This window comes from Capsella rubella, unplaced genomic scaffold, assembly GCF_000375325.1.
Source record: "Capsella rubella cultivar Monte Gargano unplaced genomic scaffold, Caprub1_0 scaffold_7, whole genome shotgun sequence".
Classification (NCBI taxonomy): Eukaryota; Viridiplantae; Streptophyta; class Magnoliopsida; order Brassicales; family Brassicaceae; genus Capsella; species Capsella rubella.
The window spans coordinates 6,219,108-6,234,710 of record NW_006238917.1 but is presented as its reverse complement, the minus strand read 5'-3'; the positions used below and the strand labels follow the sequence as shown (position 1 = coordinate 6,234,710).

General features: G+C 37.8%; 4 protein-coding genes and 1 long non-coding RNA gene across 6 annotated transcripts; 3 read left to right on the top strand and 2 right to left on the bottom strand.

Annotated features, from left to right (window-relative positions):
• The first annotated feature begins 475 nt into the window (after positions 1 to 475).
• On the top strand, positions 476 to 4,894 carry LOC17878565 (MACPF domain-containing protein At4g24290). Of its 2 annotated transcripts, none has more exons than XM_006283303.2 (8): positions 476 to 807; positions 1,173 to 1,445; positions 1,722 to 1,960; positions 2,301 to 2,502; positions 2,662 to 2,730; positions 2,819 to 3,005; positions 3,457 to 3,623; positions 3,796 to 4,894. In XM_006283303.2, exons 2-8 carry the CDS (start codon positions 1,182 to 1,184, stop codon positions 4,486 to 4,488), a joined length of 1,821 nt encoding a protein of 606 aa, XP_006283365.1. In that variant the 5' UTR covers positions 476 to 807; positions 1,173 to 1,181; the 3' UTR covers positions 4,489 to 4,894. The 2 variants fall into 2 exon arrangements, with proteins under 2 accessions (XP_006283365.1, XP_023634522.1); XM_023778754.1 differs by having other exon boundaries at positions 1,088 to 1,445.
• A 326-nt stretch (positions 4,895 to 5,220) lies between these two features.
• Positions 5,221 to 6,111, top strand: LOC17877571 (protein DMP3). Its single transcript, XM_006282831.2, has one exon. The coding sequence runs from the start codon at positions 5,323 to 5,325 to the stop codon at positions 5,980 to 5,982; it is 660 nt and encodes a 219-aa protein (XP_006282893.1). The 5' UTR covers positions 5,221 to 5,322; the 3' UTR covers positions 5,983 to 6,111.
• A 209-nt stretch (positions 6,112 to 6,320) lies between these two features.
• Positions 6,321 to 8,267, bottom strand: LOC17880184 (protein WHAT'S THIS FACTOR 1 homolog). The gene has a single exon (XM_006282806.2). The coding sequence runs from the start codon at positions 8,248 to 8,250 to the stop codon at positions 7,000 to 7,002; it is 1,251 nt and encodes a 416-aa protein (XP_006282868.2). The 5' UTR covers positions 8,251 to 8,267; the 3' UTR covers positions 6,321 to 6,999.
• A 122-nt stretch (positions 8,268 to 8,389) lies between these two features.
• On the bottom strand, positions 8,390 to 10,809 carry LOC17877673 (uncharacterized protein At5g49945). Its single transcript, XM_006286061.2, has 3 exons — positions 9,720 to 10,809; positions 8,923 to 9,126; positions 8,390 to 8,842 (listed from the first exon to the last, which is right to left on the bottom strand). Exons 1-3 carry the CDS (start codon positions 10,710 to 10,712, stop codon positions 8,612 to 8,614), a joined length of 1,428 nt encoding a protein of 475 aa, XP_006286123.1. The 5' UTR covers positions 10,713 to 10,809; the 3' UTR covers positions 8,390 to 8,611.
• Positions 10,810 to 11,225: 416 nt separating this feature from the next.
• On the top strand, positions 11,226 to 12,825 carry LOC111829516. The gene is made up of 2 exons (XR_002832908.1): positions 11,226 to 11,535; positions 11,662 to 12,825. It is a non-coding gene; the product is annotated as an uncharacterized LOC111829516 (long non-coding RNA).
• The last annotated feature ends 2,778 nt before the right edge of the window (positions 12,826 to 15,603 follow it).

The window sequence follows — 15,603 nt, the reverse complement described above, 5'->3', positions numbered from 1 at the left end:
ATATATAAAAAAGGAAAAAAAAAACTCAAATCAGTCCACATGCACATATGCACCTTTAAAAATCATATTTAGAGAGGCATACAAACAAACAAACACCGAGTAATAAATAAAGAAATATGCCCAAAATAGTTAAGGATTCCCTTGCCCCCAGGAAAGGTCTTTAAAACTGGCACATCTCTCTCAGTCATTTTAGTAGTAGTAGTATTAGTAGTAGATCTCTCTTTGAGATGTGAGAAGTTTAGTATTGTCGAACAAGAAATATATTGTGTCGTTGTTACTTTCGGATGCTTTCTACTAGAGTGTCACACAAAAGAACAGTAATAAAGTTCCCAGCAAAGCATGTAATAATGGTAACTACAAGAACAACAACAGGCTGTCAAATTATAAAATAAGACGAAGGCGGAGGGAGGAAGAGTAAAGTGGGAAGATCAATGTCCAATTCCCGATTCTTTGACCAAATAGTTGACTTTTCTTCCTTGAGCCTTTTTTTTTTTTTTTTTTTTTTAATAATAATATTCTATCACCTCTCTCACCTGTTTAGTGTTTAATCTACCCTCTCACCTTCGTAATCACTTTTGTTTAACAAAGCTTTTTTTTTTTACACCAAAAAACCTAATTTACTGATCCTCGATTGAGTTGAGAGGCTTCTCTTCTTCTTCTTCTTCCTCTTTACAATCATTTGCTGCAAAATCTATCCAATCCCTTAATCGTCTCTCGATTTAAGATTCTTCTCAGCACTCGTCTAGATCGTTGATTCTCCAGCTCGGTTTTGCGATTCCCTTGAAGACATATGCTTGATTGAAAAACGTACTTGAGCTCCAACTTCTTCTTTTTCTGTTTTACAAATATTCCTGTTATTTGTTCTACTTTCAAAGTTTTAATCTTTTTGTAGTCTTGTTCTTTGACTTTTACGCTTCTGTTGAAATGATTTCTTCTTTTTTGGAACATTTGGACTTGGTCGTATGTTCAAAGATTCTAGGTCGTAAAGCTACAGTTTTTTTTTTTGTCTATATTTGGAAATCATGATTTCGATTATCTCTTCTTGGTCAGATTTGTAATTCTATGCGTGTCGTCATTTCCTTTTCAGAAACAAAAAAAACCAAAGCAGCTTTGATTGTTCTACTTGTGTGTTCCTTCTAGAGGATAATACTAGTATTTGGAAGCCTTTGCAGTGAAGAAACATGGCACTTCGGCTACCAGCTTCTAAAGCAGCTGAAGTTGCGATTGGATCCATTGGCTGCGGTTATGATCTAGCTATTGATGTGCGGTTGAAGTATTGCAAAGGAGGCTCCAAAGATTCTAGATTGCTTGATATTAATGAAGGTGATGACAATTGCGAGATTGTTTTACCTGGTGGTATCTCCATCCCTAATGTTTCTAAGTCTATCAAATGCGATAAAGGCGAGCGTATGCGCTTTAGGTCTGATATTCTTCCTTTCCAACAGGTAAAATTTATATCTTTTTGTTTACCCTTGTTTAAAATTGCTGTCATGTCTTACAAACTCTTGTTTCCGTTTGTCCATCAAGTATTGCTTTGTGCTGTTGATGTAGGTTTTGAGTGGATAAGAGTGCCATATGTTGAAACCCGTTAGATAGTTTCCTTGTTTATTGCTCGTGAATTTAGAATGTCAGTCCTCTCGGATATAATTCCAGAGAGATCATTTCCTACATGGCGTTCTTTATGCTTAGTTATTGATATTTCTTATATTATGGTTTTATAGATGGCAGAGCAGTTCAACCAAGAGCTATCTTTGGCTGGTAAAATCCCCTCGGGTCTCTTCAATGCAATGTTTGAATTCTCGAGCTGTTGGCAGAAAGATGCAGCCTTTACCAAAAACCTCGCTTTTGATGGGATATTCATCTCATTGTACACGGTTGCTTTGGACAAATCTCAAATGTTACTCCGTGAGCATGTTAAGCAGGCTGTCCCATCAACATGGGACCCTGCTGCATTGGCAAGGTGATGTGCTCTTTTCATAATAGGAATGTAACATTCATGGATGTTGTGTTTAAAGTCTATGGAAAGTTACTTAGAGCTGCCTTTTTCCTTTGAAATTCTTTGGTGGTTTCTCAACAACATGAGAAGAATCGCTTTTTCTTTTCTTGCAACAGTTTTATGTTTAAGTCCATATTCTTTCAGCAAGTCATTTCCTTGGCCGAGTTTCTTTGTATTGGGTGAAATTTTTTTTGTATGACTTATACTTCTTACTTGTTGCAGGCATTGTTTCATTAGTAACATTCTTTATTAATTGGAGGGCAAGGATTTATGATTAACACTTAGTCAAATGTTTCTTTACCAGGTTTATAGATATTTATGGGACGCATATAATTGTTGGTGTTAAGATGGGAGGTAAAGATGTAATTTATGCGAAACAACAGCATGCCTCAAAACTTCAACCTGAGGATCTGCAGAAAAGGTTAAAAGAGGTGGCAGATAAGAGGTTCGTGGAAGCTAGTGGAGTGCATAATATGGCTTCAGACAAAACAAATGCAACTAATAAGGTCTGTGAAACAGTTATTTTTTTGTTTGTTCCATCATCAAATCTTTCTTACTGGAGTACGTTAGATATGCTGTGGCTTTTTTACATCTAGAAGAATTACTACTACCTAGTGTTTGCAACTCTTAAGTCCGTAAATCCTGTCTTTTATCGCTTGTTTTAGGTGGAAACAAAGGAGCAACGCCTGAGATTTGCAGATACCAGTTCCTTGGGTTCTTATACAAATAAGGAGGTAATTTCCATTGGTACCATAGCCAATCATAAGAGACATGTTATCGTGTGCGTTAGCTTCTTTTCTCATGAATTACATTTATTTGTAGGATATTGTCTTCATGTGCAAAAGGCGGGGTGGAAATGATAATAGAACTCTATTGCATAATGAATGGCTACAAACAGTTCAGATGGAGCCTGATGTTATCTCAATGTCCTTTATTCCAATTACGTCTTTGCTTAATGGAGTTCCCGGAAGTGGATTCTTAAGCCATGCCATAAATCTATATCTAAGATGTAAGCCTACAAATCATCTGCGCTGTGTGCATTTCTTTATATAATTATTCTTCATAATAGTGGTTTCTTTTACCTTTGCACTGGAAGTTTGATATAGGTATGAACATCATAATCCCAAATGTGATACTGATACATACTCTAAAATCTTCTTTTATTAACCCAAATGCCAGACCCAAACACAAGCTTAGCACTTTACGCATATATTTTATGTAGAACTGAAATGTTTTATAATTTAAAATGTGAAATTTGTTTTCCTTTTTGAGCTTTTTTAATTCATGAAAACTTCAACGAAGAAATTGCATTAGCCGTTCTGGAGTTACAGTTAACAGTTTCATAAGTTCCAAGTCCAGCTGTTTTATAGGGACAAATGGTGCATTACCTACAATGAAACATACTATTAAGAAAATCCTTGGGTTAACAATCCAACATTACTTGTCTTTTGTATTTGTAGATAAGCCTCCCATTGAAGAGCTACATCAGTTTCTAGAGTTTCAGCTACCGAGGCAGTGGGCACCAGTGTTTAGTGAACTTCCTCTTGGTCCGCAACGGAAGCAACAAAGTTGTGCGTCTCTGCAATTCAGTTTCTTCGGACCTAAGTTATATGTGAATACTACTCCGGTATGAGTTTTTTCGCCCTAAATATAAAGCTTGCTAATGCTGGTTGCGGGTTTATTTGTCAGTCAAGTCTGATCTCTTTAACCCTGCATGGACAGTTCTGCAGACATTGTGGTTGGATTTTGTTTAAAATGCTCAACTCTTGAGATGCTTGTTCTTGTATATCTGGTTTCAGGTTGATGTTGGTAAGAGGCCAATCACTGGCATGCGGCTCTACCTAGAGGGTAGAAGAAGCAACCGTTTGGCAATTCATTTGCAGCACCTTTCTTCTCTTCCCAAGATATATCAGCTCGAAGACGATCCAAATAGAAGTATGCGACAAGAGTCTCATTATCGTCGATACTTTGAGAAAGTAAACTGGAAGAACTACTCTCACGTCTGCACAGCACCCGTTGAATCAGAAGATGATCTATCAGTAGTAACAGGTGCGCAGCTCCATGTAGAGAGTCATGGGTTCAAGAATGTGCTGTTCTTGCGCCTTTGTTTCTCAAGAGTTGTGGGAGCGACACTTGTAAAGAATTCTGAATGGGATGAAGCGGTAGGCTTTGCTCCAAAGTCAGGACTCATCTCAACGCTAATAAGCCATCACTTCACTGCAGCTCAGAAACCACCACCACGACCTGCAGATGTGAATATAAACTCGGCTATCTATCCTGGCGGACCACCTGTACCCACTCAAGCACCCAAACTTTTGAAATTTGTGGATACAAGTGAGATGACAAGAGGACCACAAGAATCACCCGGGTATTGGGTTGTATCTGGTGCAAGGTTACTGGTGGAGAAAGGCAAGATCTCATTGAAGGTAAAGTATTCACTGTTGACTGCGATATTGGAAGATGAAGTGATTGAGGAACCCTATGAAAGTTGAGAGAAAATGTGGTTACGAGGATGGCAGAAAATAGGATGGGTGGTTTGTTTGTGTCTGTGTGTGTGTGTACATTCTTCAGCCTTTGTCATTTGTAATGTAACGGTGTGTGGAGCCAAATATGTGATAGGAATGCATGACTTGTACATTTCCTATCTTTGGACCAGAGGTTTTTGTTCGTGTGGAGAAGCCAACTACACACTGCACCTAAATCCAGAAAGCATGGGTTTATATATTCCCCTCTTAAAATCTAATATACACGAGGAGTTTGTGTTCATGGATTTGAATAATTCACAGGTTTTTGGTACATAACAAAAAGACAACAAGAGTTTTGTTACACATTACATGTAATATAGCAATTAGAGGGTACCAAGATCTTTATCGTTTTTCAGAATTTTGTTTTTGTCTACATGAATCGTATTGTGATCTAATGTCTGTTATTACTTATTAGTCGTCCTTAATTCCACACAAATTAAAACCAATATTCTAATCAATGTCACATGGTTGTGTCTGAATTTCCAAATCAATTTTAAATTCCACTAGAGTTTCAAAATGGCAAGTCAAAGTAAAGTTTATACTACTTGGCTACTTGCACGCATAAAACATACGTTTGGAAGTCCTAAGGGAAGCTTAGAATAAGAATGAATCGAAAGAGACCCGCCATCGCGTCTTGACTTTTCTAAACATTGATCACGTCAACAAGTAACAACAACCATTTTCAAAACTTAACCGCACGTTCTAATTTGTATATATTATACCATCATAATCATCTGTATTAAGTCCCCAAAACAGAGAAGAAACGAAACACAGAGAAAAATTAAGACAACTGAAAAAAACATGTCTTCATCATCTTCCCTAACACAGAGAAACCCAATTACTTCGCAGCCAAATGACTCACAAGAGCATTCAGAATCTGTTCCACAGCTAAGGAGACAACGTTCGACATCTCAACGTGCCATGTCACAGACGCTTACTTCAGCTGCAAACTTAGCCAATCTCCTCCCCACCGGAACGCTCTTAGCTTTCACGCTCCTCATACCCGTCTTCACATCAAACGGCTCGTGCGACCACGCCACCCGCGTTTTAACCACGGTGCTCTTGACGCTTCTTGCCATTTCTTGCTTCCTCAGCTCCTTCACGGATAGCGTCAAGGCTGAAGACGGTAACGTGTATTACGGTTTTGCTACTCGTAAGGGCATGTGGGTTTTTGACTACCCTGACCCTAACGGTTTAGGTTTACCTGATCTTAGTAAATACCGTATAAGGATCGTCGACTGGATCCACGCTGTTCTGTCGGTTCTTGTGTTCGGTGCGGTGGCTTTGAGGGACAAGAACGCCGTTAGTTGTTTTTATCCGGCGCCAGAGCAAGAAACCAAGAAGGTTTTGGATATTGTTCCCATGGGTGTTGGCGTTTTATGCGGCTTGTTGTTCTTGGTTTTTCCGGCGAGAAGGCACGGTATCGGATATCCGGTCACCGGAGACGGTGGCCGCCGTTAGATTCTCTATTTATTTTCAGGAAAAATGTAAACAAATGATTCTTTTAATTTTTATTTCACGGTTGACAAATATTCGTTTATGTGATCATTTCGTGTTATGATTTGTCTTTTATGTGTATTCCTTCTTATCTTCTTCGTATTTTGATAATTATTAAAATGTTGAGTGGAAGATTATTTTGTGAATTGTATACGCAAGCAATCTTATAATATGTGCTACTAGCTGCTAGGTCATAAACTTGTCATACACTCCAGAGGAAACGTTTTAGAATTTCAATTATGTTAAGTCACAGTATTGAATAATATAACAAAGATTCAAGAACTATAGTAACTACCGAAATGAGATAATGAAAGAATAAAGAATTGTTGGATCTGCAAATTTTTCCTCAGGTTTCATTCATTCTCAGAGCTTAAAAAACCAAGCCTCTCTATTACAAAGAAACAATAAAATGGCTAGTGGAAATAGGTTTGCCAACTGTGAGCTGAGCTTGTAGTCCAACTAAGTCAATGTAATAAAAATTATGGTCAAGTGTTTGGTCGGGACTGGTACCTGCCATTTTACTCTGACTTTCATCTCTTGCCATGCTTATTCGAGACATACAGCCGTCGTGTCTTCCAAAGTGCAGGTTTATAAACTGCGTTCTCGGCATCCGTTTTACTTGGCATGGCCTTCACTATAAAATCTTCCATATGCAAACTTGTCAACCTTACCTTAACTCATACAAAGTCAATTCAGCTTTCTGTGCGAAAGCAAGAGCAGTTGGATCCGCTATGCAGCTATTCTATTGACAGCGGTTACAATCCAATGCTCTAGCTAATATGCAAGACCCTTCTGGCTTTCACAGCAAAACCTCTGATTTATGTTTACTCCAATTGTCCAACTGAGTCTACAAGAAGCTAATTCAGGCCTTCACACCTGAAAATGTGCTTGGACAGTCAATTCAGCTGTCCTTACTTAACCCAGTCATAGAATCTCATTCACTTCCATTATGAATTCCGGCTATATGACTATCCTGTGTGATCACCGGCTGCTATGTGCATAAATTTCTCCATCTTCACAAGCTTTGATTGCTCTCTTTTTTTGGTTGCTTCTCTCAATTCCATGCACATAGTCTCGTTTCTTTACCTTCCCCGATTTGCTCATAAGATACAAGTACCTAGGTCTCATCCCCATCAATGGATGTCTCTCTATCAAGAAAACTTTGTGGTAAGCTTCCCTTAGGACAACAGTTTGGGTCCGAATCTTGTGCGACATATAAAATATACCCGGGTGGTGCACTAAAGCCTTCTTGAACCGTATCCCGAACCCTAAATACTCACCTAAGCAAAGCACATTGTCTGTCTCAGTCTTCTTCGATACTAAGATGCACAGAAGCTCATGAAGTACTGCGACCGCCCACTTCTCAGCCTGATCACTGCTCGACCCCAAGTGAAAGGCATTTTCATAAGGTGAGATGTAAGGAAGATTTTGCCATTGCTCAACCCATTCTTTCACTCGTTTATCCAACTCGTACCCTTTGGGGAAATTCATCGAATACCTTATAGGCAACCCCTTTTTCACACGAAAACCATCAACGATGGCTTCTCTTCTCTCCATTTCCGACACAGCGAGGCTGCTCCACCGCGAAGAAACCGCCAAAGCAAGCGTCTGTTCACCCGTTAACCGATCTCTGATCTCCGTTACTTCAAAATAATCCGGGTAATCGCCAATCAGCGAAGTAATGTAATCGTGAGGGAGACCCAAATCGAACCTGAAACGATCGACGACATTGAGGGGAAGACTTCCGGCTCCCGTTAGCATTAAGAATTTCGCCAGCCGTTGAACGGTGGCGTTGCGGTGAGGTGGCGAGAGGTGAATCATCTCTTCTTCTTTGTGGAGGGATAGAGCTTGGGGAGTGAGGCGCACGTGGAGAGGGTGAGAAGGAGCAGGCTGAAAAGTGGTGAACAGAGAAGGGTATTTCTGGAGAAACACGGCGGCGGTTATGTGGAGATTGACGAGAGGCTTGAGGAGTGAGAGGGAAGAGAGAGGGAGTGATTTGGACGGAGACGATACGATTCGATCCTTGAGGGAGAGAACTTGCTTGAGGTTTTTCTCTCGTTGAACAACTTCGTCGAGGTAATGATCACAAACCCATTTGACTCTAGCATTGACGAAGGTGCGCCTTTGTTGCAGAGCTCTCCCCAGCTTTGTGGTTGCAGCTGCCATTAGAACAAAAATAAAAGTTTGGCCCTTGAAATGTGAAGCATTGGTCCTGTGTCTGTTGATATTCATTCAGTAACTTTTAGAGATGACTTTAGCAATTAATACTTCAAACAAATTGAAAGTTACAATTTGTAACACATCTTTTGCATAACCGACTGGGAACCAAGGATGTTACTTTCTTAAGTGGACATGAAACGAGGCCTAAAACTTCAAAACTCAAATTATGATTCAAAGAGGTTCTGGAGGATTATCGGAAACACTGCCTCAGTGCCACTATAAGGATAACCGTAGTGAAGTAAAAATTAACTGCAAGTAGAGATTCTTCAAGGTAAGAAAAATATCTAATCGAAAGGACTAAAAGGGGAGTGGAGGAAGAGATAGCTATTCCAATGGCGAGCATGAGATGAGAGAGATGTCCCTATGCCTGAGTCTAGTGACCCCGACTCATCTTAACTTTCGGCATTGACTTTTTCATCTGGCGTGCACGTTCCTTTGCTTCTTTCTTCCTTAGAGCCTCTGCGCTAAGCTTTGCCTCTGCCTCCTCCAATATTTTCTTCTTTTCGGCTTTCTTTCTCAGCAATGCCTCCTGTCTCACATTCTGAAGTTCCTTGTACGCTTCCTGAGCCGCCTTTTGTCTAGCACCATCAGTTTTGTTCTTTGCCTGTATACAGCAAGTAAACTTACTCAACCTGTCACAATTTGTGATAAAATGACAAGTGATTAAAAGTTTGCCCCCTATACCTGTGAGCTGAGCTTGTAGCGTCCAACTAAGTCAATGTAATACGGAATTAGCGCTATCAACCGAACCATATCCTCCATGTTTTTGGCATCAGGCAGCGCAAACTTGAAAAGCAGCATCTTCCTGTGTTTGCCAGGATGTTGGTCCGAAAAATGCATTGAGATAAAATACTTTCCAAGCCTTTCGAAAGACTTGTCACCAAAAACCTGCAGAACCCAGTTGCATCAGTGAAGTCTGATATGTACAACAGATCATTTGAGGAGATAGAAATTCTAAATTTACGACAATGAAACAGTAGGCGTACCGAGCAAGAGCATTTAAATGAATAAACATCAAAGAAAAACGCAGTATCAAATGCTCTTTTGAATGTAAGAGACAGGAGCATCATACACACTAAAAGTAATTCACCCTTATTACATTTCGAAATCAGGTAGCGATCATTCAACCTATCAGTTCCAGCTTGACAGAGAGACAAGCTAACTGGATTCATACCAAAAGCTGGTATGGTTCTTAGAAAACGGAACTGCCCAGCTATAGTTCCCAACTAACTGATCACTGGAGTTCTTACTCTGATCAAGCCCCTCTCTTTCGAGTAATTATAACTCATTTTTCTTAGCCAAGTCACTAAGTGAGGCCAGGGCATCTAGGGGTTGGAGTGAAAACCAGTTAACTCTCTCAAAACTTCCTATGAATTTACCATTAAATGCTTAGGCTTCGGTTCGAGAAGAAAATAAACTAAACTTCTATCATCGCAATCATCACCAAACAACGAGAAAATCAAAAAGATTCAGTATCTGACCTGTTCAAGTACAATATCTGTGAGCATATCCCCAGCTACCTCTTTAGACTCAGAGACCACAGCTAACTCATCCGATACCCACTTTCTTCCTCCGGGAACGGGAACCATGCCCCCGAATCTCTGCAGATCCCTCAGCTCCTTGTGCATCGTTTTGGCCGCCTTCTTCCTGGCCATGGCAAACACAATGTGATCCATAGCTTCATCATTCATATACACCTCGAAACTGATCTCATCTTTACAAGGCACAACCAAGTTGAATAGCCTCGAGATGAGATCGTGTCTGCTCTTAAGCTCCATGGTCGCCAATAGCCCATGGCAATACCTACGCCCACTCGCGTAGAACTTAAACACATTCGTCGCTTCTTTAAGCAACAACGGCGAGTCCTCTCCTTCCCCAACTCCAAGCAAACTGAAGTTTTTCTCAAAAATGGTATCTTTGAGACCAAATTTCGAAGCCCAAGCCAAAGCAAGATTTTCATTCTCACGTTTTCCAGTGAAGTAATTGATCGCGTAACCAATCAAGATAGAGACGCAAATAATCTCCACCGTGTAAGATTGCTTCTTCTTCGAAACGTCAGTATCCGCAGTTTCTGAAGCAGACTCAAGATCTGGGGTCTGTGAATCGGAAGGAGTAGCGTTATCGGAAACAACCGGAGATTCAGTGGATTTCTCCTCCTCAGGCAGTCCCTCGAACTCATCTTCATCCCAGTAATCAAAGGAAATGGACGAAGGCTTCACGGTCTGAGTGGGAGGATCCGATTTAGATACAGGAGCAGAATCAGATTCGGAAGATGGTTCCAGATCCAGAACCGTTGACTCAGACTGAGTCACGAGAGGAGGACGGAGCGAGTGGTGAAGGTCAGTGGAATCTTCCAAGACATCGTCGTCTTCAGCATCGAAACCTTCGAAGTCGGAAGAAGAAGCGTGAACACGAAGATGCAGGCAGAGGAAAGCGATGAGAGCGATGGAGAAGAAAGAAACGAGACGATTCATCGTTGGATCCGTAGAGAAGATGAACTACTCTCTCAGGCTCAGCTCCGAGAAAAAAAAAAGTTAGAAAGAGTTGCGTCGTGGTGCTTCGCCACCAATAGCGTAAATATCAGATCTTTATTTACAGTAAAACCTCTATAAATTAATACTCGATAAATTAATAATCTCTATAAACTAATAAATTTTTCCGATCCTAACTTGGGAACAGTATAATTTTAGACACATTTCGATAAAATAATAAGATAATAAATTTTTTGAAAATCCTTTGTAAATATATGGTCCCATCAATATTATAAATTAATAATTACGTAAATTTTTCAAAATATATGTATATATAGACACATTAGTTTTTGTTAAATTTTATGTCTAATATTTTACTATATGAAATATAGTTAGCATTCTCTTTTAATACATAATAATTAGGGAGATTCTCGTGGATACCATATACCATGATTTTATGTTTTGTGGCCACAAATACCATAGGCCCATTTTCATTAATTCAAATGACTAAAACACCCTCATCTTTCTCCAACCTTTGATGTTGCGATCTGCGTCGTCTCTTTGCTTCACATCACAACAAAAGATCAGATAAAGGGGTTGCCGGATTCTCGTTATCTTGCCGGTATCTTGTCGCCGGTATACCGTTGTTTCACTTCGTGATCTCGCCGTTTCGTTCCGACTCATCACCTTGCTTGGATTCGACTTATTACATGGACGGGCTTCATCTCATCTCGCCTTAGTCACCATCTTCTCAATTCATCCAGAGATCTGATACACCTTGCCTCACTTCATCTAGTGCTGACATAAAATTTAGTCATATTCTAGGGTGCTTTCAATTTCTGGTTTTGAAAGCTTTTCAATTTCTGGTTTTGAAAGCTTTTCAATTTTTGCCTTTCGTCAAAATAAGTGGATCTTTTGCTGTAATTTTGATCAATTGATTGAATTTTTGCAGTGATGGAAGATGGTTTATAATGGATGTATGGAGAATTGGAGTTAGCATCTTATGGTTTAAGTAAGGAATCAATGGTATTTTATCTCTCTGTTGGTTATTCTATCACTCTTGTTCTCGGTCCTATACATGGTGCCATGCAAACTTTGAATTCCATATTTTTGTTTTTAACTTTGATTCATATGGTGCCTAGTAACGATAATATCGATACGTTTGTATATAAGGTTCAGAAAAGAAATTTCTACTATATTGCATTGTCTTGTACTTCGTTGTTGGTGTGTGGAAGAGGATTATTTCTCTATGTATAATGTCATCGAAAAGAAAGAAACTCCCTGAGGCAAGGTGTATTATCTAAAGTACATGTCCAACACTAAGCCAATTAGGTGCAAAATTGAGTAGATGCTTAAGTTTATAACTGAAATTGCAGTAGATTCTTATGTTTTCTACTGAAATTTCAGTAGACTTTTTGTTGTGGTTTTTCTTCTTAATGCATTGATTAGGTCTTCCTAAACTAGTTTACTATAGTGGGTCTTCTTCTCCGTAGAACATGTGATGCTAGTTTTGTTGGATACAATGGGGATGCTAGACTTTGGTTAAATTAATGCTATATTTTCTAAACTAGTTTTGGTCTACTTGACTTGGTCGTTTTATTGTTGCAGGATAAGTTTAGTATAAGTGTCTTTGTGATAAGTCCTAAAACTCGATGTTCTTGAAATTGCTTCACATAAAACCATGTTACTTTTATAGGTTCTAATTAAAATGTTTTGGTTTGAACTCCAGTGAGCCACTTATACCATGTTATCACTCTAATCTCTTGCTGCTTATGTATTGTTTATTGGTTGTTGCTTGTGTATTGATGTGTTTTTGAGTCGTGTTTTTAAATTCAGGAATAATTTTATATTGTAGTCTTTTTCTAATGAAGATGATTGAATGTCCTCTTTGGGCATTCAACATTTCTCCAAGCTACGTGATGTAACTATTGATGACATACAAGATGCAAGTTGGTTTTGGATATCTTTGAGGGTGTGTTAACATAGAAATATGTTTCATTTTATTTATCTGTTGTTTGGAGATTTATTATGCTTGTAAAACCTGTTTAAACTATTTTGGTACTTGTATGATGTTAACAATTATTAAAGTAATTATGAATTATGATTGAGATTGCTACATGTTCTCCTAAATTTCAAGGATTCCTTAAAAATTCAGGAAGGTTTCTGTGTAATATTTAGGAAGGTTTTCGTGAAATTCAGGAAGGCTTCCATGCAATTCATGAAAGATATCTTGAACTTCAGGATGACCTTCATAAAACGTAAAAAAAGATGTAATACACACCCTAACAAGATTTGAAACCTAGATCTTTGGTAATGTAATAGAACTCGTGACCAATAAGTCCAGCTTTTTGTTTGAGGAAACTGTAACAACAAAAATAAAAATAGGCAAAACATGAGACTTAATATTGGTAATAAGTCAGGATGTGTGCACACAAATGAAATTATTACCTCTCAATAATGGAGTGATATGTGATCCATTGATGCAAAATATATAATAAAAAGAATTAAAAAAATATATTTATTTAATTTTCAGGAAGCACATAAATGATGTTTAGGAAGGTCCTTTGAAATCAGGATTACATTCATAAAAAAGTTTAGGAAAGCTTTCATAAACAAATTTTACTTATTTTCATTTTTACAACATGAAATGAGATATTATTTTCTTACAAATATCACACTGCCTCAGCTCCATTTAATTTTCATTACCGCTCATTAAATAGAGAAATTTTTTATACATTAAGGCAAAATATAATTTTTAGGAAGACAAATAGACTTTAAAAATCCAAATTAGAAAGGATTACATAATGTTTAGGAAGACATTCTTAAAATTTAGGAAGACATTCTTAAAATTTAGGAAGATCTCTTGAAATGTTAGGAATGTCTTTCCAAATTTGTTTTAAGCCTAAGTTATACTTGTGGCTATCGAGTATAACCGATCATCTCCATCTTTTTTTGTAACTACTAACAACGTTTACTTGAATTATCTCTTTAGAAAGATACCATCAATCATTTTTCTCATCATTGAATGAAATTCTTAGCTTTTTCCAAGCATTTCTGTTTCCATAAGTTATTGCCTGAAGCCATAAACTGCATCTATATACAAAGGCAAGCCATCTTTGCAATACTCACATGAGGAAGCAACTGTAGTATCTTCAGTTTTGGCTCTGTTGGTAAACATATCAAACATGGTGGAGGTTCCAAGCCAGCTTTATTGCAAAGACTAATCAACAATGGGATAACAATACCATATGTTACCATACTTGAACAACCTTCTTTGTACGATTTCAATACCATAACAAAATGAATAACAAATACAAGCCTACTCCTATTGAGATTCATGTGTTCTTTCCTTCCCACTAGATCCACCTATAAGTTTTTTAGGTACAACATACATGTCAAGCTACTAAATACAAAGCATGGATCATAAAATCTCAGAGTTCAAATAGACTTAAAACAACATTAAAAGTCATAAATTCGCAGGATGAGCTAGAACCTGAAATGCATGTCCAGCGAGAACAAGCTTCCATTATTTTTTCCAAGAAAATATGCTTCTAATGTTTCTTCTGAGTACATTGTCTCCATAACTTCACATAGATACATAAAAAAAAACAATTCATGCATGAATCTGAAACTACATAATTTTAACAGATTGACTTTGGGATTAAACACATGAAACAAAATTAACAAGGTAAAATGCAAGTGCTTATTGCAAACATCACATAAACATAATTCAAGATGAATATGGTTAAGGAGGTAATCTTATATTGAACCAAACAATGTGATTCACCATAATCAATACGAATACATAGACCTTTATGAATCCAATACCCATCGAATCAAGAATAATCGCCTAATTGCTCTTTGATTGAGGAGCTATGGTTTCATAATCTCCCAATTTCACACCCAATGATTTGCCTCACGAGAGTACTATATAACCATGTAAATTTTATTATAATTGAAATCAAACATATTGAATTCAAAAGTAACGATGATGGAGAAAGACGGCACCAGAGCTTGAAGATGTCGGAGACGACGATCCCGGAGACGACGATGTCAGCAATGACGATGCCGGAGATTGACGACGTCGGAGACGATGATACCGGAGACGACGATCTCGGAGACGACAATCTCGGAGACGATGATACCGGAGACGATGATCTCGGAGACGACGATGTCAGCGATGACGATGTCGAAGATTTGTGATATCGAAGGAAGATGATGGTAAGGAATAAATATACGACGTCGTAACTAGGTAGATCCGTCTAATCTCGCCGAAATCGATGTCGGAGAATGACGAAAGAGATGATAGAGTCAATCGATATCACACCAAAATTTCACTTGTTTGTTGTTTTAGCAGAAGGGTATAGTAGTCTTTGTAATCAATAAATTAATGGTATTAATGGAAAATTATGGAGTGTGTGTTATATTAGGAACAAAAATTAGATTTGATGGTATTCTAGGGTATTTCTCTAATAATTATTGTTTTATTTGTAATTGATTATATAAAATACTAATTATCATGATTAAATCTTATTTTTAAATATTGTTTTGAAAATATGTTCCAAATTAGGAATATCTCTCTATAAATTAATAATTATTAATTTATCGATAAATTAATACCTCTATAAATTAATAGATTTTCATAGTCCCAACATTATTAATTTATAGAGGTTTTACTGTATATTTTTATTTTTGTGTTCCAAAAAAACTGAAAAAAATAATTAAGAGAAAAATAAACACAAAATTTATCTAATAAAATTGGGATTATAGCTCAGAAGTAAATTAATCATCGGGTCTAATGAGTACATATCTACCACATTTTGAACTTTAGTGTTGTTGCTTGAGTTTATAGGATCATAACAATTAAAGCTAGCAAATACAGGTGGACGATGTT

Bases quoted from the DNA above. Each gene is read 5' to 3' on its own strand.
- LOC17877571 (XM_006282831.2), top strand. From the start codon at position 5,323: ATGTCTTCATCATCTTCCCTAACACAGAGAAACCCAATTACTTCGCAG.
- LOC17877673 (XM_006286061.2), bottom strand. From the start codon at position 10,712: ATGAATCGTCTCGTTTCTTTCTTCTCCATCGCTCTCATCGCTTTCCTC. The intron at 9,127-9,719 runs GTCAGATACTGA...TGGGTTCTGCAG, and splicing joins CAGATATTGTACTTGAACAG to GTTTTTGGTGACAAGTCTTT. The intron at 8,843-8,922 runs GTATAGGGGGCA...TGCTGTATACAG, and splicing joins GCTACAAGCTCAGCTCACAG to GCAAAGAACAAAACTGATGG.
- LOC17878565 (XM_006283303.2), top strand. From the start codon at position 1,182: ATGGCACTTCGGCTACCAGCTTCTAAAGCAGCTGAAGTTGCGATTGGA. The intron at 3,006-3,456 runs GTAAGCCTACAA...TTGTATTTGTAG, and splicing joins CATAAATCTATATCTAAGAT to ATAAGCCTCCCATTGAAGAG. The intron at 3,624-3,795 runs GTATGAGTTTTT...ATCTGGTTTCAG, and splicing joins TATATGTGAATACTACTCCG to GTTGATGTTGGTAAGAGGCC.
- LOC17880184 (XM_006282806.2), bottom strand. From the start codon at position 8,250: ATGAATATCAACAGACACAGGACCAATGCTTCACATTTCAAGGGCCAA.